General features: G+C 45.8%; 1 protein-coding gene across 2 annotated transcripts in view; it reads left to right on the top strand.

The window, feature by feature from the left end:
- Positions 1–22,808, top strand: part of MDGA1 (MAM domain containing glycosylphosphatidylinositol anchor 1) — a 159,208-nt gene that overhangs the window by 38,398 nt on the left and 98,002 nt on the right. The window contains exons 2-5 of one of the 2 annotated variants that reach the window (XM_026844142.1): positions 9,816–9,955; positions 12,698–12,812; positions 17,109–17,305; positions 20,128–20,260. In XM_026844142.1, coding sequence (XP_026699943.1) covers positions 9,816–9,955; positions 12,698–12,812; positions 17,109–17,305; positions 20,128–20,260 — 585 coding nt within the window. Of the gene's footprint in view, positions 1–9,815; positions 9,956–12,697; positions 12,873–17,108; positions 17,306–20,127; positions 20,261–22,808 lie in introns of both variants that reach the window. The other variant, XM_026844141.1, reaches the window with a different exon arrangement.

Raw genomic sequence — 22,808 nt, 5'->3', positions numbered from 1 at the left:
GCAGCCCCTGTACTTTCATGTCCCAGAAAGTGACTTTTCAGGCGACCTGGGGTGTCTGTGGGATGGGTACCTGCTGTGCATAGAGCTTTGGACAGAGAGTCCTTGCTGCCCACCACTTTTCAATAGCAAAATCAGATTTTAGATACATGAATTAAGGGCAGCATTTGTATTTCCACTCCAACTATAGTGAGAACAAAACAGGCTTTCAGTGAAATTTTATTTCAGTCTCTCTCTTGCTGCTCTTATCACCCTCTGGCTCCTGCAGTGATTTCCCCCTCCCTACCCCCACCCCCTCCATTTCACAGTTGAAATAGCCTTTTGCTTTCTGTGGAGGCTGGGTATAACAGCAGGTAAACATGGCCATTTGTTGAATCTTTCCTGTCCTGCATGGAGGGAGTGCTTGCACTGCCATCATGTGTGATTGCCCTCGCATCCCCAGCTGTCTCCGAGCCAGCTAGATGGGGCCCTGGAAGCAGTGGGGCTGTGATAGGTGAGAATTTAGCATAGATTCAGTGCCTGGCTGTTTACCCAGCTTCTCAGATGGGCTTTGTGGTCTGCTCTGAGCTCTGTGTCTCTGCAGGAGCTCATCTGACTATGGTGGAGCTGCTTCCATCACGTGGAGAGGGGGGTCTTCAAGAGAGATGGGGCACCGGCTAGTCAAAGCCCTGAGTGCCTTGCTTTGCTAACCCCACAGCCATGCACCCATCTCCGGGGTCAGCAGCCCTGAGCGTACCACATCCCCTTTGGCGCTCTGTGTAGAGAGGAGTCCTCTCCTCTAACAACTCTTTTCTGCCAACCCTTGTCCTGCTCACCAGACCCCAGTTTCCACCTCAACATTGAAGAATTTGGGCCTCAGGGTTTAGCATTTTGAACAGCACCAGCTGGAGTTTCATGGAAATACTCATTCCTATCCAGCTTGTGATACTGTGCTCCAATTGCATACTAGTTTGTTTTTTGCTATTTTTCTTGCATACTGTTTTTAGTATACTTGGAGCTTGAATCTGTTTTTCTTCCTGTGTTTTCAGGGGTGAGTTTTAGCATGTATGTGTGACTTCGGAGTCCTCACCAGCAAAGCTTGGAGAATCCTGCCAGCCAGGGAACCCTGTTTGAAGCCACTCCCTCTGCTTTTCCTTATTATTCATGATTCAGGAGCCACAGCTGTTGCCTGATGGTTTTTTTTACCACCTTTTGATATGAAAAGGCGCCTGTAGTTATTCATTGATTAGAGTTCACGCACCTTTTCTGATAATCTAGTCAACAGATGATTAGCAAATTGACATTTTTTCCTTCCTTTTGAAGGAATGAATTGTCTGTGTTGTGCTTTCCTTTCATCTCCTATGTTAAATGGTCCTGCAGTGAAACAACAGCAGAGTTTCAAAGTACACTCATTTATAGATCTGTTCACATTGAAGAGTCACTGTTGTACCAAAGTGGCTTAAAGTATAAAAAGGAAAAGGAAGTAGAATAGGCAGTGCCAATAGTGACTTTGGGTATGATCTGATCTTGAATTTACAGGGAAAAAGGAGAGAGGTAAAACCCTTGGGACCTTTTGAGCAAAGCCTATTTGCCTGCAAGTCATTAGCAACAGATCCTGGGGATGTTGTCTGTTGGGCTTTGCTACCTGTGCTGGCAAGCTGCAGTGTGCCGATGAAAGGCAGCTTTCCTGGCTGAGTGGGGTTGTGCAGCTTCAGTGGCTCCTGCGTACTGTGATGAAGGAGTGAAAAGGGACAACAGAAGCACAAGATGCATGACGAGAGGCTGACTTGTGTCTCCATCTGAAGCAGCCTTGACTTTCCTGTGAACTGGCTGCTCAGAGGCTCCTGGTAATGGTTGCACTGAAAGCACAAAGGCTTACAAAGGCCAGAGGGTCAGCAAGCTTTCTGAATGCCTGTAACTCTTCATTCCTCTTCAAAGGGTGGTGGGTGCATAAAGCAGCTGGAGATTGACTCAGGGGACTAGAGACCTGGTGGGAGTTTCCATAAGGAGGCAAGGGATCAAACCTGGCAGAGTGTCTGGTGCTGGCCTGTCTGTCCTCTGGGGACTGTTCCTGCAGTACATGGGCAGGATAAACGAGTGTCTGTTGCTGCCCATGTCCAGCTGAGTTCCTCTCTTTGTAGCCCCCTTTTCTCTGACTGGACCATGTAATTTTTTAGTTTTTTACCAGCTGACAAACAAATCAGTCTGTTGATGGTTTCTAGAATAGAGGATGCCTGATTTCTCCCCCAAGCTGCTTGCCTCATTTGTGTTTTCTCCTAAAATGTTTCAGAGCTTTAAGTAGCAACAAGACAAGAAATGGGTTTTTAAGTGCAATGCTTTGAGCACTCAGCTTGGCAGGATCACCTTGCCTGAGTGTGGCTCTGTGGCTCATTGGGTTTTGCAGCAGTATTTAGAGATAGCTCAGGCTCTTGAAGCTGACACAGTGGGAAGTGGGTTGAGAAAGATGATGAAGTCTCTTTTATGGACATTACAAGATGGACATGCTTTTTTAATTTCCTAACCAAAGCTGGAACCTTCCAGGACAGTATTGCTGAGGTGCAGGCTCTGACTGCCACCGTATCTGGAGCCTCTGAAGATTTGAAGACAACCTACTTCATATTGCTGGCATTGAGTCATCTATAAAAATTCCACTTGGGAGTTAGGCAGTGATGCAGAGTTTATGCCACTGTAATGTTGTGTGTATAACATCTGTAATTTGATTCCTATCAAACAAAGTTGCCAATAGATTTTGCTCTGCTGCTTGATACTGTGCAGTTAGGTGGACCTATGTAAGAAAATTGTGGGAACACCTAGGAAAACTAGTGAACTGCTGTAGGCAGTGGAGCTGGGGATTTAGGGCAGGGTGTCAGTGGTGATTTGGAGACTGTACTTTAAAGCACACAATATGTCTTTAGTTTTAAGTTGAATTAAGGTCTCAGGAGCAGGTGTTGCAGTCACTGGGGGGTGTACCTGCTATTCATGACATCTCACATGATTTTGTTGCTGGCATTTTTCTAGAAGTAATAAAATTATGGAGATGCTTCAAGGAATTGACATTGATTAAGCAAAAAGTTATTTTAAGACCGTGCAAATCATCTGGCTGAGCTTTGCGAAAGGAAGCTCTGTTTCTGGAGATGCAATCAGCCAGAGATGTAAAGACATAGTCTTGGTCTATTCCAAGTAAAAAAAAAAAAAATCCCATGCTATTTTAAGTGGCCAACTTTCATGCTTTGTGATTACTTTCCACAACTCTCACTTCTCTGTGCACTTCCCATTGAAAATTATATTCTTCTCCTCTTGCTCAAGAGTGCTATGGAGTGTTGTGTGGGGTTAGACATGGTTGCTTTGCATATCTTGAAAGGGGCTGTGTTTCTTTTGTGGGTGGATTGATGTTTGTGTTTTAATCATGATCAGTGAACAAATACCAAAGGAGACATTTTGCTGCTGAAATATGACATGTTCCCTCTGCAAATTTAGGCCAGAAGCAGAGTAAGCAGAATTAATTTTTTTTTTTCTTTGAGCATACATGGTTATGGCTGCAGGGAGAACACTGATGCATGGGAGCAAAAGAGCCTCAGTGGAGATCTGTCTTCCTTGAGGTTGTAACCCTTAGCATCAGCATGCAGGGAGAATGTCCTGATGGTTTTTGCTTTAGGACAACCTTGTGGTAGCACAAAGCTGCCCAGGCAGAACACAGTGTTGGAAGAGTCAACAGGAGGAGTTTGGGTAAGAGAAAAGTCTAAGGAGAGAGAGGAGACCCAGGACCCCAGATGTGCTTTGCTCCTCTGCTGTCCCTGGGGGCTTCTGCATTGTCTCCTTCTCTGCTATGGGACTAGCCTGGCCTTGTGTTAAAAGTTGGAGCCTAATTAATCAGGCTAAGCTTTACTGGCCAGCTTCAGCTGGGGAAGTTCCTTGCAGGGGCTGTGCACCCTTTGCTGTTGAGCAGGGCAAAGAGACTGAGAGGGGCTGGGGTGCAGAGGAGGAGGTCCCCAAGCAAGCAGCCAGGGAAGGTGTTCAGAAAGTGGCGGTGACAGTGGTTCCTGTGTGCAGGCTGTGCAAAGACATCTAGAGCCTGAGCTCGATTACACCCACCCACTGCCATCTCCTCTCCCTCTGCTATTATGCTAGTCTTAACTGCTGATAGGTACAGGCGGTTTTTCTTCAGCCATTAATATGCTATTGATCCACAGCCCTGCTGACAGTGTTAATGGACACTGATTGTGTATTATTATTTCCATAATCGTCCTCAAGCTGGAGTGAATTTTCCTTTTCAAATGGCTCATCGATAACATGCCCTGCATTGTGGGCTGGAGTTGGCCTGGTTAATTTGTTTTGTTGAAAGTTTCAGCAAAGCCTGTGGTCTTCATCCACAGTGGATCAATCAGTGAGACCAGCTGAAGAGTGACGGAGCACACAACAAGGCAGCTGCCACCCTCTCCCAGAGCAGGCATGAGCAGTGTGTTTTGTTTGTAAGGATGCAGCCCCTGCTGACCCTTCCCATCCTACTGGACCTTCCTTGCTCCTGCTGAGTGTTGCTAGCACGTCTGTTCCCTTCACTTGTGTGCTTGACTTCTCTTTGTGCTCTGCTAAGGGGACATGACCCCTTCCTCGGAGGTCTTCATATTTGTATGCCCCTGCTCTTCAGGCACAGTTGTACACTGCATGAACAGATGGGATAAAATGCCAACTAAAGCAGTGACTTCAAGGCCTGAGATGCTCCCTGGGTGCTCTGCTGTGCAGGATCTGTAACTAATGGTGCTGCAGGGCAATTCCACCAGTGGACAGGCAGTTACTGAGAGTAGCTGTTCAGCAAGGAATGCCACATGTGGATTTCCTTAATGAAATGCTTATTCAGCCCCATGTGCTCCATAAACACTGTGTATTTTTTTCCTTTCTGGCAACTCCCTTCAAGATGCATCCCTTACTTGCTCAGGACAGGAAGGGTGAGGGAAGGAAACAGACAAGTTCTTGAGGGGTTTAAACAACAGATTAGCAGCCGATGCCCTCCCCTATCCCTCCTTGCTCCCATGTAACCGAGCAATGAGAGTCCAGGGAGCCTGTGAACAGGGATGGGGAAGGACTCTGGCTCTGGCTTCTCTGTCTAATTTATGTGCAAAAGAAGCTGAATTATAACTACATCAGATGTATGCGAGGGCATCTCTTGCCTTGAGAACAGGGTGGTAGATAAAGCCCAGGGAAAAGGGAAAGCTCCAAGTGCAGCTTCCCTTTCTCCCCACCCTGCAAGAGGGTGGCAGCAGCAGTGGGTGGATTCAGCGTACCTGTGGTTGCTGGGCCAGCAGCTTTGGAGATGCATGTTCTTCATCTTTGAGGCTGTCTGCAGGACATGTGCAGGTGGCAAATGTGGTGGTGGGGCAGAGTCTAACAGTGATGGCTAGTGTTAGGCTGAGAAGGCAGCACAAAAGTGCAGTGGATGCTGTGTTGCAGCCTGCCCTTGCAGTTGCTGACTGTGACTGAAGGAGTGTCAATGCAGTATCTGTCACTCGCCACCCTCTCTGTGAAGGAGCTCTCGTCATTGCCAGTCATTGTAGCAACGGGGTCTTGGGCTCAGAGATGAGTGGCTAGACCTGTGAACCAAATACAGATTACTTGGACCTCTCCAAAAGACCATTTCTCTCTCCTTTTCGGTGTTTTAATGATATTGGCAACCTCAAGCACCAAGAGTCTCATAAACTTTCCAGATTATGGTAATAATAACATTGTACAGTACGCTGCACTAGAAATAAAGTTATTTTATCCACTCCAATTTCCTTTTGGTTTAATGTGTAAATATATCAAGTGCAAGCATAGTAGGAAATCTCAGTGCAGAGGCCAAATGCATTCAAGCCAGCCGTTTCCCAAGGAAGGGCCTAATGCTGCAGGTTCAGAGTCTGAATTTTTTCCATTGTAAAGCATCTGGCACTCAATATTTGGCTGTCCTAGTTTTTCTGGAGGACTCTGTATTGGAAGCCTTCCTTAAGTTGATCTCTTACCTGAAAGTGGAATGGAAGTGATGATGCAATCTGTCCCTCACAATGTTGGGCGTAAAAGGGTGGGGAACAACCTGTCCCCACTTCCCCCATAGAGGTCATCAGAGGCCTTCTTTGGACCTCTATCTTGAAGTTTGCCTGCCTGAGGAGAGAGATTCTGCTCCAGCAGGATTTAGGGCAGGTTGTATCTATGCAAAGGCTGTTCTTTGTGGAGCACTGCTGAGGATGGCTGAGATTACTGCTTTGTCTTCAGTACCTGCCCTCATGCTCCAGCCTTTCTTTATCCTTCTACTGGCCTTCTGTGAAACTGTTTACTCTGACAGGCATGGTCCTGCCATCCTGTTGTGCTGGCAATGTGCAAACTGTCTGCATGCTGAAATTCTCCAGGAGACCTGGGATGATGTCAAACAATAATGTATTCTTTCTGTTCAAGCACATTAAAAGTGCAATTAATCCTCACTCTCTCTGCCCATCTGTAATATGGCATGAGGTGACTTTCCCAGCCTTTGTGTGACGTGGCAGGCTGAGCTTGGAACAGACAGCTTCCCGAGTCTCATCTTGTGATTTAATGCAGTCTTCTAAGAGCTGGGTTGGTTCATTGCTCAGCCCCCACCACTTCACTAATGTCCAGTTATAACCAAAGGCAGAGTTTCTCAGATTTCTATGCCATCTACCTGAGTGCTTTTCTTTGAGACAACCCCAGGCTTTCTGAGCTCCCTTTTGAGAGATTGGGGTTTTTAATAGGTTTAAGACATGGAAAAATGGTTGTTATTCTACTGGGAACTTGGTGCTATCATTGCAAGAGCAATGTTAGAGCATAAGCAGTGGGGATTCACTTAAATTGATGTCCCTTTCCAATGAATACAGCTGAAAGTTATTAGTGATAGTAAGAAGCAAGTTAAGGCACCTATGAACAAAGCTAGATGTGCACACCCTTGCTTGTAAGCTTCGTTACAGCTCGGTGAATCCAAGGAGAATTCGAGATAAGAGGACAAAATTATGACACAGGGCTTATCCCTAGGGTTGTCATTTTGCTCTAGACTAGTACCATATAATCCTTTGTAGTGCCAAATAAGGATTAGTTTAAACAATGTTTCTATCAAACTCAGAGATACACCAGCAAATTACCGTAAGGTATTTTGGCAACAGAATATTTGCACAAAACCTCTCAAATCCTGTATCTAATGATTTTGCTGTGGAAATTCCCCATATGGAAATGCCTTTAGGCAGGTGGCAGGAGAGAGTTACACAGACAGGTGAAATGAAGGAAGTGGGATGGCCAAAGGGAAAAAAGTGTAAATTGAAAGACTTACATTGTATAGGACTGTGGGGTACAGCAGAGCAACTTTAGGAAACATTTAACTGGGAGCTAAAGCTGCAGACAAATACTGTGATTCTCCATGGGGTGGCTGGAAATTAGTTTTTGCAGCAAGGTCATGTTTGCAAAGGGAGAATAAAGCCACCAGCCGGCAAATGCAGCCCAGAGGCTGTGGAGACTTTACCAGAGCTTTGCTGCTGCAGGGTGCCAGGACCCCACTGAAATGCAGGCAGCACAAGTTGGGAGTGGGGGAAATATGGTACAGGATGGGAAGGGAGAGGGTCTCTCTTTTATCATAGAGCATGGATTCTTCAGCATCACAGCCTGGGTCTCAGCACTGTGAGTGATGCTCTGCAGTGCATGTGGGACTAAAGGTGTGATGTCAGGTCTACAAAGGACTGATCTGAGGGCTGAAACAGCACAAGACTGTCATTTGGATTAAGGTGTATTGGCAAAGGTTCTGTAGGCTTCTGAATTACTCCTCTGTCACTGTTCGCTTGACAAGCATTCATAATGTCTTTTCCTGATAAGTCACTATTTTATTTAATGTATTTACATATCTGTATTTATATTCATACATGTATGTGTATACAAACACACACATGTATGTAAGCACATATGTAGGTTTCTGCTTTCTCCTGGGTTCAACAAGACTCTTCTGCCATCCAGGTAGGGGAAGATCACTCATCTGCTCAGTCCTATCAGTGAAGCTTTGACAGTTAGTTTCAGCATTCCATGATGCTTGAGCAATGGCAGCCACACTCCTGGGAGCCCTGCAGAAAGAGAAGACAGGAGAAGCTGAGGAATTTGTCCATGTTTGTGCCATCATATTATTCAAATACACACATTGCTTCTGTTTGTCAACAGTTTGGACAGTAATTAATGATTTTAACAAAGGGCCACCATGTTGGAAAGACAGAAGAGATGCAGAAACAGGGAGTAGCTTGCAACATGTGTAGTGCTGCTGCCTGGGTGTTGGGTGGATGTGGCAGGCTGTGAAGCCCCAGCAGAAAGAGCAGCTTGCTGCCCAGTAGCCCTGTGTCCACTCTTCTCTCACTGCTGCTTGGTCAGTGCATTGTGGTGACACCAGTTTGTACAGGCTGACCTCAAAGAAGGCAGATCTCCTCCACTCCCTGAGCCCAACCTACCCAAGGTCTGTGCTGCTGGTGGATTAAACCAGCATAAATCTGAGCACTTCCCTTGACTAGGTGATTTGGTTTAGAGCATTTTGGTCATGCCAAAAGAATGAAAAAAAAAAAAAATCTTTGAAGCTCAGGTAACCTTAAGGAAAAAGTGGGTGCTCAGTTCAGTTTTAACAGGATGTGGAAAATCTGTGCTTTGTTTCAGAAGTCTTGCTAAAGCTGGTTGCTTTAAACCCTTTGATCATCTCCTCAGTGTTTGTTTGTACATGTTGTATTTCACTAATGGAAGCTAGATCTGTGACTCCAGAGTCACCTGGAAGCATTGTAGCAAGACGAGGAAGTCCCAGGGGTACTCTCACTGAGGCACTGATTCTTAGACATGTTTGTGGGTTTCTCTGTTCCTTGAAGGGCGACTGGAGTTTTCCCCTTGAACAAGCACAGGTGTCCCGCTGGGCAGCACAGTCACCTTCAATACATCTCAGCCGCTTCAGTGATCACATAAATGCTTTTGGAGTAGGGACCCAAGGACTGCACAGGACTCTGGAGCTTTTTTTCTTTAAAAAATCCTGCTCTCCTAGATCTTGTCTCTCCCTGCTGTTGGTTAGGGCTACAGTGGGACATACTCGCCGTTTGGGGGGCATGAAGTTTTAAAACTTTGTTTGGGGAACTTCCTTTCTATGTATTTTTTCCACAACACTGGTCTTCACTTGTTTTCCTGGCTGGACTGGCAGTAACTGAGCTCCACTTGGAGACCTAGCTGGAGAGATCCCTAGAGATTATGGGTCCCCTGATCCCGCAGAGGCTATTTTTTCTGGCTCAGGGCTGAGATAGGTTGCTGTGTAATTTGGGAAAGACTTGTTTCTCCTGCAGCGTGTGCTATGCCTGTTCTAGGGATGTGTGCTAACAGCTATATAGAGCTTTTAGGCCTTTTCTGACACTGCTCAGTAGTTATCACAGTCCCCTGCAAGGTAAATCATAGTAATCAGGCCTGTTTTAGACAGGCATAAAGCAGTTCTGATTTGACCAGGTCCCTGATTTAACCACTTGCACATACTTCTCTCTGGGAGAGAAGAGAGAAGGGAATTTTTGTTCCTCAGCCCATGCAGGAGAGTCCCCCAAAAAAGGTCCATGTTCTGCTTTTCAGTGCCTAGAGCTGCTCATACCAACAGGACCAAAGGTTTTAAAATACCAGTTGATACCCACTACCCAGGAGATGGGGAAAATAACTCCGATTTTATATCTTCTGAGACCTTTGTGTCTCATATCTAGCACCATCTGGCTCTTCCCATCTGTGGCTTCCACCCTGCCGTAGGAGCAGCCACCCTGGGCAGTGGGCATAAGGGGGTGGGATGCTGCTTGTTTTCCACTTTACTTCTTCTTTCCTCTCTGTAGCTCCTGCTCAGGCCCAAATCATCCATGCTGGGCAGGCGTGCGTGGTGAAGGAAGACAACATCAGTGAACGTGTTTATACAATTCGGGAGGGGGACACACTGGTCCTGCAGTGTCTTGTCACAGGACACCCCCGGCCACAGGTAAGCTTTCAGTCTTTCCTGTCACCCATGTTCTTCATAGTACTTCTTTGTAATCTCCACATAAAGGAGAATTGTCAGCAGTGGGGTGCCCAGTTTTCTCTTATATGTTGGAATCAGGTAGGGATGCTTTATAGTCCAAGCACTGGCTTGTTAAGCTTTTCATGGAAAACAGTCCAAAACGCTTTGCAGGAGCCTACACAGACCCTTTAGTGGTCTTCAGTATGTAAAGTCCCTCAAAAAACTGAAAGCCTAAACTGAATCCATTATACAAGACACTCTCAAATCTTTAACCCTCTTACTACAAAACAGGAACAGCTGCAACAGGCTGGAAGAGGCTTTCTGCATGTGCTGGCCATAGAAGTTGGTTCTTCATGGTCCATCAGTCTCTCAGCTTCTCTGGATGTACAGACAAGGGGAACCTCCTTGGGAGAGTTTGGGAAGTTGTTCGTAGTGCACTTCACTGAGCCCCGTGCAGAGCCCGCTGGGCATTGCTTTATGGCCACTGACCAGATGGAGAGTCAGACTTGCAGCGCTGGATACATCCATGATGTGTTCAAAGTCACAGTTCAGTGGAGGGGTACAGAGCTGGGCTTGGCTAACTGCTGAAGTCCTTCCCCAGGATCCCGAGGGGGTTGTATAGCCTTGAGCCTCATGCAGCCACCTCCCCACCCCAGCCCAAGCAGGCTGGTTCAATGTTAGTGTGGATGTGTCTGTAGAGGTACTGAACCAGAACATGAGGTTTGCCCTCTTTGGGACAGAGCGTGGTAGGAATGGCAGCTGGTGCATACCCATGCATGTGCCAGAATACACTCAAGGGAACCAAATGTACTTTCTTGGCCCCCCTCCCCAATCCTGCCAAAGATGTTTGTGCTGAGAAACCATTCATCTGCATACACCAATCAGTGCCTCTCTGGACTTGTTTGTGAGGAGCTACTTGGCTAAGAGGCGATGGCAAAGAAGGAGATAGACTTAGCCAGCAGGATTTGAAATGGTTTATCCCTCAAAACATATCCTGGAAAGAATAAAAAGGAAATTATCTGAGCCAAGCCAACAAAAATGACCAGCCTAGGCTTGTGACATTTGTGGGCTGATGATCACTGTGTATGTCAGAAATGAGGAAGATGGTAGGGCTGGCCCCATCTGAGGATGTTGGTGGGAAGGTGCTGGCAGGCTGTGGGGGTTTGAGCCTGAGCAGCCAGAGAGATTGCTGGAGCAGAGCCGGATGCAGAAAGCATGCTAGTGGGCGACACTGTGGCTTGTCATTGCCTGGACATGCACAGGGGACACCATGTGTGACCAGGGAGGTTAGAACCTGCACACATAAAACGTGGCATGTGTCCTCTCTCTTCCCTCCCTTCTTGTGGATAGATTTCTTCCCCAGCTAAGCTCTTACCCTAACCTTTGTTTAATCTTCTCTTTTCCCTTCTATCAGCTGGTCATTAACGCATGAAAATGTGGCCAAAATACTTAAATGAGATTGAAATCGAAAAGATTAAAGAGCTGGTTGAAGTGTCCTTGCAAACAGGAGACTCTGAGAGTCTTGGAGCCCTCAAACAATTTCATAATAAACCTACAAAGGCTAAATAAATCCATGGTCATTAACTTTGACAATCTGCTCAGCCCAGTGTACTGAGAGTGGGATGTAGACACCTCTCTCTTTCTAGAGCATCAACATCAATCAGATGATGACAGTGAGCTTTAGGCAAAGTCTGGCAGAGTGATCAAGGTATCTGGTCTGTCTTATCTGTGGCCAGTGTTGAATGAAAGTCTGTCTTCTTTCTGTTGGTTGATCTTTCTGGATCTCAGTTCCAGAGTCTAGATGGGCACCAGTGTGGAAGACCACCAGTCACCAACTAGATGGGAGGTTGCAGATACAGAAAATCAGTGGGCTGAAAAAAGCCATCTCTCATTGTCTGGACTGCAGAAAACAAGGGGGAAGCTTGTACTGCTAGGGCTGTACCTCATTCCAGACATAAGAATAACCATTCAATCTTTAGGAGTGCTGTCCTCTTGCCACCGTTCACCATGAAATATCATACAGCTCCGTTGTACCCACAAGCCAGGATCTTAAGACATGTAGCAGAAGGATAAAAAATGCAAGATAGCTGGAAATCTGAAGAGACATTTTCTTTTCTTTTGCTGTATCTTTAAAATCAAAGTAAAAGCTTGTGTACTGCAAAAGGATGACTTATAAAAATAACATACACAGGGGTTCCCTGTGGGAAAGGGGCATGAGGCAGATAGCAACGGTGTTTTCTCACTCTTACTTGGAAAAGCAAACAGGAGAAATAGCTTTGCTGTCCAGAGAAAGATGAAAGGGTGTTGACTGCAATAAAAGCTCTGTGGCTGTGAGCTGATGTCTGCTGTAGTTTCATGGCCTACCAACCACATGGGGCCCCAAGGCTTAATGCTGAAAGTCCTGTGTTGTACAGATAGTGGTATAACACTAAGCAGGATGATGGGTTTACAGGACCAGAGCAGGAGTGGTAAATATGCAATGTGTGAACGTAGGGGTTATCCTCAACAAGTAGACGTGGGGATTGGTGATGGATGAGAATCAGCAGCTGGTCTGTTGAGACAGTAGCTGAACTTTGGTAAGTTTGGTAACTGGTGGTGCTGTGAAGCTCATTTTTGAGAGTGGCTAGGGAGGAGGGGTAAGAGGAGAAAAGGGAGCACTGCTGTCCCTTGGAATCTATAGTTTGAGTGTCTGATTGATTTGCATTTCTCATTCTTCTTGTGCAGGTGAGATGGACCAAAACTGCTGGCAGCGCGTCGGACAAATTCCAAGAGACGTCAGTGCTTAACGAGACCCTTCGGATTGAGAAGATCCAAAGGCTGCAGGGGGGCCGCTATTACTGTAAAGCAGAAAATGGGGTTGGGGTCCCTGCCATCAAGTCCATTCGAGTAGATGTGCAGTGTAAGTCGTTTAGCGGCAACCCAGGCCTTCCCACAGTTCTACTGCATGTCTCTGCCTCGCTGCAGGGCCAGCAGGGAGCTGCATTGCCCTAGGACCACACGTACCTGTTTCAGGAGCAAAGGGACTAATGCAGTGTCCCCAGGGTCCATTTTCCCTAGGAGATTAGATCCATCCATGAAAAAGATAGCTTTGTCTGTCTATGTGAGTCCTTCTTATCTAGGTGCCATGCTGTCTGTCGCTGCCAGGGCTCCCTAACACTTGTCTGGGATGTAACACTGTAGATGGTTTCTGCTTTCTTTGTCTTCATTTTGAAGGTGGCAATGCTTGAAGCAAACCAGTGCTTCTTGAAATTTGTAGTGTCTCAGATGCTTGTGACATTCCTGAAACCAGTGCCCTGCTCCCAGCATTGCTACCTCTGTATCATGGTGGAAACAGAGCAAAAGACTCTGAGATGCACCTGAGGAGTCTGAGCTGTGAAGGGGTGAACGTGAAGGAATCTCTGAGGACACCTTGGCTCCAGTGACTCAACGTTTCTCTGTCTGGTTGCAAGGCCCATCTTTCTTGTGTCCTGGAGATGCTGTTAGTGGTTCTCCACCTTGGGCTGAAGTTTTGAAGGTTTCTCATGCTGGCTTAATGTTGTTTATTCTTGGGCTGTTGTGACCAAAAGGGAGGGAATTTAAACATCCCATAACCCCCATAGGGGAGGAATCCAAGATTTAAGGTCTAGGCAACTTTTGAAGAGATTTGCCCTCTTGAGGAAGATTACCATTCTGCTCATTGTCCCTGGCTATCCACTATTCCAGTTTTCTCCAGTCCAAGTAACACTAAATCCCTCTCCTCACTCATATCTTTTGAGAAGGTCTAGCCAGCAAGAGGTTGATGCTAAAAAGATGTAAAGTGTGATAAAGCAGCTGTAGCTCTTTCTGAACCTGGCACCACCTGTTCCCTTACTCCTTCTAGCAAGACAGTCTTCTGTGCTGAGGTGCACTGTGGTTATCTGTCAGTGGAGTAACCTCCAGGCTTCAAAGCCCCAGTACCTGCCTGGAATCTGGGCAGAGCTTTGCTGACAGCAGCTGCCTGACTGCTTCCTCTTAGTCCTACTATTCAGCCGTACAATGATGTGACTCTTCACAAAGTTTGCTATAGGCTTGAACATCCTTAGGCTTCGACAGGTTCATGATCCCCAGTTGTGTCATATGACTTGGAGCGGCTCTTGTCTCTGTTCCTTTCTTGCCCTACCCTGTATTGGAGTAGTGTAGTGTGAGCACTATCCTACAGGCTGGGAAAATAGATTGCAGCAGCAGCAGCAATTTCTTCATACGCATTGCATAGCTTTGTTTGGAGGAGTTCTGACACCCACCTAAATCTTCTTGGCTTCTTCCCCTTTCTTTTCCTACATGTGATGGAGGCATATGGTAACTCTCCACTGCAAAGGGGACTTGCTTTTCTCAAGACTCGGTATGACACCTTGCCAGAGGCGGTGTCTCAAGGAACAGGACTATAGCGTGAATCTCTTTATGCCCTGAGGGTGCTCCCTTTACTTCTGGGGTGCAGCCTGGAGCTAGAGTGATGTAGTGTCCCATGGTCCCTCGTGCAGCTCTGACCTGTAGAACTATGGGGCTAACGGGGTAGCCAAGGGCTTTCTCATACTAACATCTACTCTGCAGATGGACTTGGTAATGCACCTCTGTTCTGCTCACTTGGTTTTTCGGGAGGAGAGACTATTTTCTGCTAGTATTTGCAGTAGGTACAAGGGAACACGTAGGAAAAGCCACAGTTTTTGTGGAACGCTCACCCAGGCAACCTTCAGCTGAATGAACCAGAATTTGAAAGCAAACCCCTTCTTTCCCTGCATCCCAGTTTGTAGTTAGAGGTAAGTGATCACCCTCATGTGAACCCTGGTGTTCTTGACAGCTAGTGCTGTCCTCTCATACTTTTACTGTTAGACAGCAAGGTTGTGCAGAGAGAACCTTTTGTGCCAAGAGGATATTAAACTGGAAACACTAGCCTGTGTAGCTAGTTATTCCTTTGCCCCAAGTGGGCATGAAGTGAGGCTTAAAGTATTGGTTAGATACTGGCAGAGAGGCAGCTGCTGTTTGGAGTATTTCCATGTGGGAGAGAGAATAAGAAAAAAAAAAAAAGAATGGATGTTTACAAGCTTATTGCACATGAAACATCCCATGTGATCATCTCCATGAGCAGCCTTGGGCCAAATTTATCATTCGTGCAGCTCACTGACATCAGTGGCATTACTCGTACATCAAGGACATACATATCATCGTAGGGTTTATTTTAGCTATTCTCGGGAGGGCTAGACTTTGAGCTGACTGCTATGAAAGAAGGCTGAAAGATCTGAGGGAAGAAAGGTTTAGTAACCGAAAGGAAGATGTTATTTTCTGTGTGAGGAGTAGCTGGGAGCCAGGAGACCTGAATGGTGAGTATCTTTTGATCAGTAAGGGAAGTGTTTTGCCACGCATCCTGCTGAGAAATGGGGCCTCAGAAGGATAGTAGCCACAGCATTACTCAGTCATCCCATGGCCACATGGAGATAGCACTGTATGGAGAGGAGCCTTTTTTCCACCTATGTATGTTTTCCTTCAGTCTTGGGGTTTTGGGGGTTTTTGGAGGTTTTTTTGTGCCTTGTCATTGTTCTGCTAATGGCTCTACTCACATCACTGCTATGGTGTGGTCAAGCAGAGAAATCTCAGGTCCCATTACAATTGCTGTCTACCAAACATACAGCTCATTAAAATATGCAAATCTACAAGTTGACACTTGTGATTCAGCAGAGAACATCTATGATTTGGATGACACCTTAACAGAAACTTATTCCTGCTTCCCTCTTCCTTTCTGTGAGTCAAATCTCCAGACTTACGAATCTCTAAAATAAATTAGGTGGCATAGGAAAGGAGGTGATGAGCACGTGTCCTCTTCCTCTCTGATAACATGTGCAGAAGACGGTGCTGGCAGTACAAGAGAATACTGGATGTGTGTGCCTCAGTTTCCTCGCAGTTGAACATGGGGTCATAAGACTCCTGAAAATGTAGAATTGCTGCAGCTGAGTTCAACAGATGCATTATAAAACATGCTTAAGGGCACAGGGACAGATTTCAGGTTTAGGAGGCCTGTTGGTTCCGTCTTGTCAAATGGAATCTTTACATTTAACCCCAATCAGTCTCAAAGTGGTTCTTGGAGGAGAAAGATCTCCATCCCCTCCGAGGTTTTTCCCATGCTTCCTTGATGTTCAAACATTGATGTCTGGTACAAAAGCCCAAGAAAATGACCCCTCTTTAGGAGGAGGGCAACCCTTGGGGAGCAGTGTGGATCCTCTGAGTGGGTGGAGAAAGTATGCTCCCTGCAGGGCTATTGCTTGTGTCCTTTCAAGTGAAATGACATTCATGACAGCTGCGTGTCTGGTGCAGGTATGATGAGGGAATTGGAAGGAGCGTTTTCTGTAGAGAAAACAAAATAATCTGATCGATTTAAAGGTGGGTGATGGGGATGCAGTGAGTACAAGCTGTTGAAGAGGGAGAGTCAGTACAGACCTTGAAAAGAAGAAATACAGAGAGGATATTTTAATAGGAAGAGAGAGAAATTGTACATACCTATCACAGTGTTTTTCATCTCATGTTCCCATAGCACCTCATGAGACTTGCTCCAGTATGGGAGATGACTCTCCATCTCAGCTCCTTGATCTTGTCCTGATTTTCACTCTTACTTGAAGGTTTGTCATGTACTTTGTGTGGGCATCTCACAACTGTGGGCTTAGCCCTATTATTTCAGGAGGGATCTGGAAAGTGGAAGTGGAAGCAGAAGAAATTATGATGGAGCAGAGTTTCCTGGGATCCTTCTGACCTCTACTTCAGTGAGAGAGTGGTGATTTTTGGGTGTGGGGTGCCACTGAGGAAGGTGAGGCATCCCACTGGTCTGAAGCATGTGGCAGACAGGCGGTTTGCTTGAGGTCTACAGGGGGATCTGCAAACCAGAGGGTGCTTTCTATTCTCTGAAGGTTGTGTGGTGAGCAGGAGAATTTTGGCTTCTCCTGTGTGTTCTCTTTAGATATTGCCTGTATTACCTGTCCTCAGATCAGCTCTTAATTCAGCAGTTGTCATCAGCCAAACATGTGGGAGCTTCCTCTTTCCTCTGTGGTGCCTGGAGCATCATCTGCTCTGTAGGCTGTATGTGCAGACCAAGCTTCACTAACAACTGCTGCGGCCCTCCTTACCTTCCTTCCAGATCTAGATGAACCTGTTCTCACCGTTCACCAGACCATCAGTGATGTACGGGGCAGCTTCTACCAGGAAAAGACTGTCTTCCTCCGCTGCACTGTCAACTCCAACCCACCAGCTCGCTTCATCTGGAAACGGGGAGCTGAGACGCTTTCCCACAGTCAGGACAATGGTGTGGACATCTATGAACCCCTCTACACACAGGTGAAAAAGACCAAATTCCACCAGCTTGTGTTGAGCATCTTGCTGATGCAGAGCACTCTGTAGTGGATGGTGTTTGATTCCCTGTGTGGGTTACGGTGCTGGGGAGAGGGTGGTGGCCACTGCAAGGAGCACTGTCTCTAGAAGGGCTGGTAGAACCTACTTCTGTATGTGGGTTCTCAGGGGACAAGAGGAGCGGAGCAGCAGAAGGAAGCATGACAGCCAGAAGTCCCTTCCCCTTTTTGGCACTGTCCCTGAGAGCAGGTCACAGATCCCCTAATGAGGTTACATGGTATTGGATGACTGAGACTAAAATCCAAGCAAACAATCACTAAGATTGGGTCTCCTCTATATCCCAGAATTTTTTTTTTTTTTTTTTTTTGTCTTGGGTGCCCAAGCTCCATAAATCAAGGGAATTGCTTCCTGTTTATCACTGTGACTGAGTGGCAGGAGTTGCTGTGGGATCCATGAGGCAAATGATAAAAAGCTTTTCCTAATGCACATAAGTAACAGAGGCAGCCCAACTGCCTTGGCACTTTCTGACTGTAGTTCTGTGACAGGGCATCCACATCCTTTTTGCTTCTCCTGCCTGCCTATGCTGGACTTGTCCCTCTGAACAGCACTTTCTTCACAGTAATTAGCCCACCAACACAATGGGAGATGGAGGGGAATTTTTCTTTTGCAAAGGCACCCTGGTTATGTTATCTTGAGCTGAGCTCTGCCTCTGAATGTCCTTCAGATGCTAACCAGCCCCAGTGCTTCCAGCAAGGCTGTTTGGCAGCATGAGGCAGTGATGGGTGGGAAGGGAGGGCTGAAAGGGCAGCTCCCAAGGGTACCCGTTTCATCCCACGCACCTCCTCATGGTCCCAAAGCTGGGCCCTGAGCGCATTCTGTCTGAGTTTGATTTCCGAGCAGTGCTCCAGGCAACCTTTCAGTTAATGTAGTCATGTTCATATTTTATTGAAACATGCCATCTCTGTAGGTCATGGAAATGGGCAGCCAAATGCAAACATTCAGGGGGATGAGGAGAGGGAACAGAGCTGCAAGTTAGTGGCAGATCTGCAGAAATGCTGTAGGTCAGCCCTGCTTTGTCTAGTCCAGTGCTATGTGGCATCCAACCACGACATCCCTGGCCTCAAAGGAAGCCACCATGAGCTCTTTCAGATATCACTAAGCTCAGTGTAATTAACAGGAGACATTGCTTAATGAGAGGATGTCTTAGAACTTGAGATATTTTCTTCAGCTAAATAAAGCATCTGGCAGAATTTCACCATGTTGCAGCTTTAACACGTAAATGGCCCAGCATCCTGCAGCTCCTGTCAGGCAGTGTTCCCACCATGATGGGTCATTCCCAGCTCTGAGAAAGGATGTTTGGACTGCTGTGATAACAGGTGTGCCCTTATGGTCCTCTCCTTAGCACCAGCATAAACCTGTGAGTTTGGGTTGGTAAGAGTTGAAGAAAACCACCCCTCTGCAACACTGCTGGGAGGGGAGAATCTTACTGGAGCTCAAATGCACTATGTTTAACAAACCTTTGCAGGGGTTTGTAACATTGTCTTGGAGATGAACTGGTATCAGTGTCAGGTTTGAGTAGGCTTTTACATTAAAAAGGAGATGAAGACTTTAAGCTTTTTAAAATTTATTTTATACTGAAGGTTTATAACATTTACCCAACATGTACTAATCAATAAGGAGGATACGTATGACCCTATAAGTAAGTAGTCGACATGCACATTGTAAATGCTATCATTTGTGTGGTATAGTAACAAATCTTAGGGGACAGGACTTTCATAGGGTTATTGGTCTCCTACGTATTTATCTTCCTAATTTACTCAGTTCAGATCCTTGTTCTCTGCATATTAGTATGCCTGAGCTCATCGTCCAGTCCCTTGAGGTTGTCCTTAAGTGGATTTGTCATGCTGACACCTTCTCACACTTGCAGGCAATTATGGAATGGTTTATCCAAAAGAGATTTAGGCAAACACAAGGAGAAGAACAGCAGCAAACTATCATGGGAAGACCTATGAGCTGCAGGGTGTACAAACCACACAGTGCATCTCAGAGCTTTCCACTGTCCATAAATAAAAATCTACAGAATGCATCTATTGTTAAATTAACAACGTGATCCTGTTGCTATAACAAACCAGTAACTAATGAAGTGTCAGGGAGTGCTGTTGTTTGTTTGTTTGTTAGTTACTGTAGTATAAGAAAAAGCTATCAGAGTCCACGGAGTCACTCTGGATTTACACCAGCATAAATGAGATTAGAATCTGGAGAAAAGAGATCAGAAAGTTTGGGGGGGTTCTTTGAGTATTTATCTGAATTACCATTTTTTCCCCTGTACTGCAAATTTTTACAGCATTACTGTTGAACTTGTCATATTTAGGCCAGCATTAACACCTGAATCTGCTCTGATTTACTTTGGTTTTGCAATGTTGAGAAACCAGTGATGTTGCTTGGGTTCCTTCCGACATCATGGTGTGAGATCTCAGGCTCAGTTCTGGGACATTTAAGGTTTTCAAGTTCCACAAGATTCTGGCAGCAGTTGATGAGAAATTATGCCTAGATCTGTCTGGCAGTGCTTTCAGGTTAAATGTCAGTCATTGCTGGGTGTTTTGAGAAATCCTGGAGATGGAATTGCCACTCCAAACATTTTATGTCTCCTTTATACGTATAGCTAGGGGGACTTGGAGTCTGTACAGTTCCCAGAGGTTTTGATGGGAGCTGCTGGTAATCTGTAAACTTTGGGACAGGCTGGGCTTGCAATGATGAGCTGTGCTTTGTAGACCTGTGTATTCTTTCCCCACTTTTTTCTCAACTCTCAGGGTGAAACCAAAGTCCTGAAGCTAAAGAACTTGCGGCCCCAGGATTATGCCAGCTACACATGCCAGGTGTCTGTTCGCAATGTCTGCAGCATCCCTGACAAATCCATCACCTTCCAGCTCACAAACACCACAGGTAAGAGGGTAACACAAGATGGTAACACAACACCCCATCCAGGTCCTGCAGCACCCAACATTCATGTACATGACTGCTGGGATTATGAATCCTTCATGCAGAAGTTTTGTGGCCAAGGATGTTTTCATTTCTTGTTGCTCTGTGTATAGACGGTGCCTAGGCCAGGACTGCCATGAGTTCATTAAAGCAGACTACATGAATGTGTTGAGGCACTATGTAGTTTTTAATCCAGACACTGATTTATTTATTTATAATTCTAAGTGACTTTAAAAATAGATTCAATACAGTCTAGAGTGGGGCAGATGCTGCAGCAGTTCTTACAGATAATTCATTCATGTGTGACTCTGGCCTGGTTTGCCAGGCTGTGCTCTCAGCGCCTCCCAGTTAACGGGCTCCACTGGTGCCAATGTTTGTGGAAGACAAGTATCTCTGATGCCTTCCCAATAAATAAATTTTACATTGATATTCATACTGGCAGTGCTTGAGTGTGCCGCCAGTTGTGAACAGAATCAGCTTGGTGACTCTTGCTTGACCTGCAATAACTGACTGATAACTGAGTATCATGCACCAAATACTTGCAAGAACCTGGTTGCAACCTGTCCATTAAAAACAATAACAACCACACCCCCACCTCCAGAACAAAGCAAAACCACACCTACAAAAAATCCCCACCTGCAAAGCCTCCACATGTGTCGAATATTTTCAGATAATAAGTAAATGTCAGGAAGTAGCTTCCGGTGCTGGGGTATTCCATGATCAGAAAGAAAGGCATGGTAGTTGTTTGAATGGTTCACCTCTCTCATGTAACACAAAGCAGTGTGCATCCCTTGTGTCATCTTTGTGCAGTGGAAACAGAACTCTTTTGATGTTGCCAACTGTTGATAGGATATTGTTGATACTGTATTAATTATGTTTATTGATCCGACTTGAGCTGAACAGGTGCTGAACAATAGTTGCATCGTTTTATGTAGAAAGAAGAAAAGTAATGAGCTTAAGAAAGTGAACTATAGCTAATGTCAGAAAAAAATATTCTCTGTGTAGTAAGATCTCTGAACATGTCTCAAGCAACTCACACCACTGCCTGAATTTCTCTCAGGATGAGACTGTAGGAAATGCTGGAATATTCCCTTTAAAAACTTATTTTGTGCTCGTGATGAAAAAAAGGATATCGTACAGCTGCTCTTCTCTGTTGTGTCTTTACCTTTGAAGAGTTAGAAAGTCAAATTTCTCTTCATATCCACTGCCTCCTGCCAGCCCAAGCAAAGGGAAACTACCCTTCATTTCAGTCTAGGCCCTTTACTGAGTGAATGGTGAAAATGTATTTTCAGGTTGTAGCCAGATCAGAAGCCTAATGTGGCTGAATTTGCACCATCCTTTTAAGTATATACCTAAGCTCTGAACCTGGACCATGTAGCACATACATCTAGTTAATTTTTCCTTTTTTTTAGTTATAAATGCATATTTATACAAAGTTACAGTAGAGCCTGACACTAAAAGCTCAAAGAGACCATGGAAAATGTGTTCCTAGCAAATTGTATTAAAAGCTGGCAGTGAAAATGAAGCTGGCATTGTGGTGTGAGCAGGGTTTGTGTTAAATAGCACAATATATTTAACATGAAATATTATCTGGCTTACTTGCCCTGTAGATAGTATTGCGCATAGATGAGAAAATAGTTAAAGAAAAATCTTTCATTCCCTCCTTTTTTGCATATGTCTTTTCTTTCTCTCTCATGCCTTAGCAGCCTCCATAGCCTTGGCTGTGCCCAGAATCCTGAGCAGCTTTGCACAGGATTGCCTTCACCTTTGCAACTGAGGGCAGCCCAAAGTGTGTAGAGGTGCATGGAAATCGATCTCTTAAATATTTATAGACCCAAGAACTACAGACCTTGAGGGGAATTGTTGGGTCAGGTCATGTCAGGCCAAAGGAATCTTCTCTTCCCAGTCCGTTTGTTGTTCCTCAGCTGCCTCACCTTAGCTCCTCTGGCAGTGGCCTTTGGGCATATTGTAGTCTCCAGCAAGGAGATGTGATTCTCCCAAGCTCTGTGTCAGCAGCTTGGCCCTTACGGGATGGGATGGGTTCTTGGTCTGCAACCTTAACGGGAAGGAGGTTCCCCCTGCTCTTCCTCTGTCCTGCTACTTTAGTGTGGCTTTAGGTTGGGTCTGCAGAGCCACAGGACCAGCTCGGCACTTGGCTGTCATCACCTTCTCCAGCAGGGTCAGGCTGTTGTTTTCCCTTTCCTCGATTTCTGCAAAATTAAGCAGCCCAGCAGGTTAATTCTCTTGCAGTTTTACTGCAGCAAATTGGACTTCAAAGGGAATTGAAAGCGACTCTTTGTTTTTAATGGTCCCCTTGCTGCTCAGCAGACTCCGCCAGCAGGTTTTCTGAGCCAAGAACAAAAGGAATTGCCACAGGTTACAAATAAATGAGATTCATCTCCTGCATAACAATGTCTGCAGAATGTTAACCTCTGTCTGCAGACAGGAGTGGAAGTGGGAGCCCATGCACGGTGCCACAGCCAGGGCTCCATTCTGGGCTATGTCATGAGAG

The sequence above is a fragment of the Athene cunicularia genome, assembly GCF_003259725.1.
Source record: "Athene cunicularia isolate RWA chromosome 3 unlocalized genomic scaffold, athCun1 chr3_part1, whole genome shotgun sequence".
NCBI classification, from domain to species: Eukaryota; Metazoa; Chordata; class Aves; order Strigiformes; family Strigidae; genus Athene; species Athene cunicularia.
This window is presented reverse-complemented; position numbering and strand designations above follow the sequence as displayed.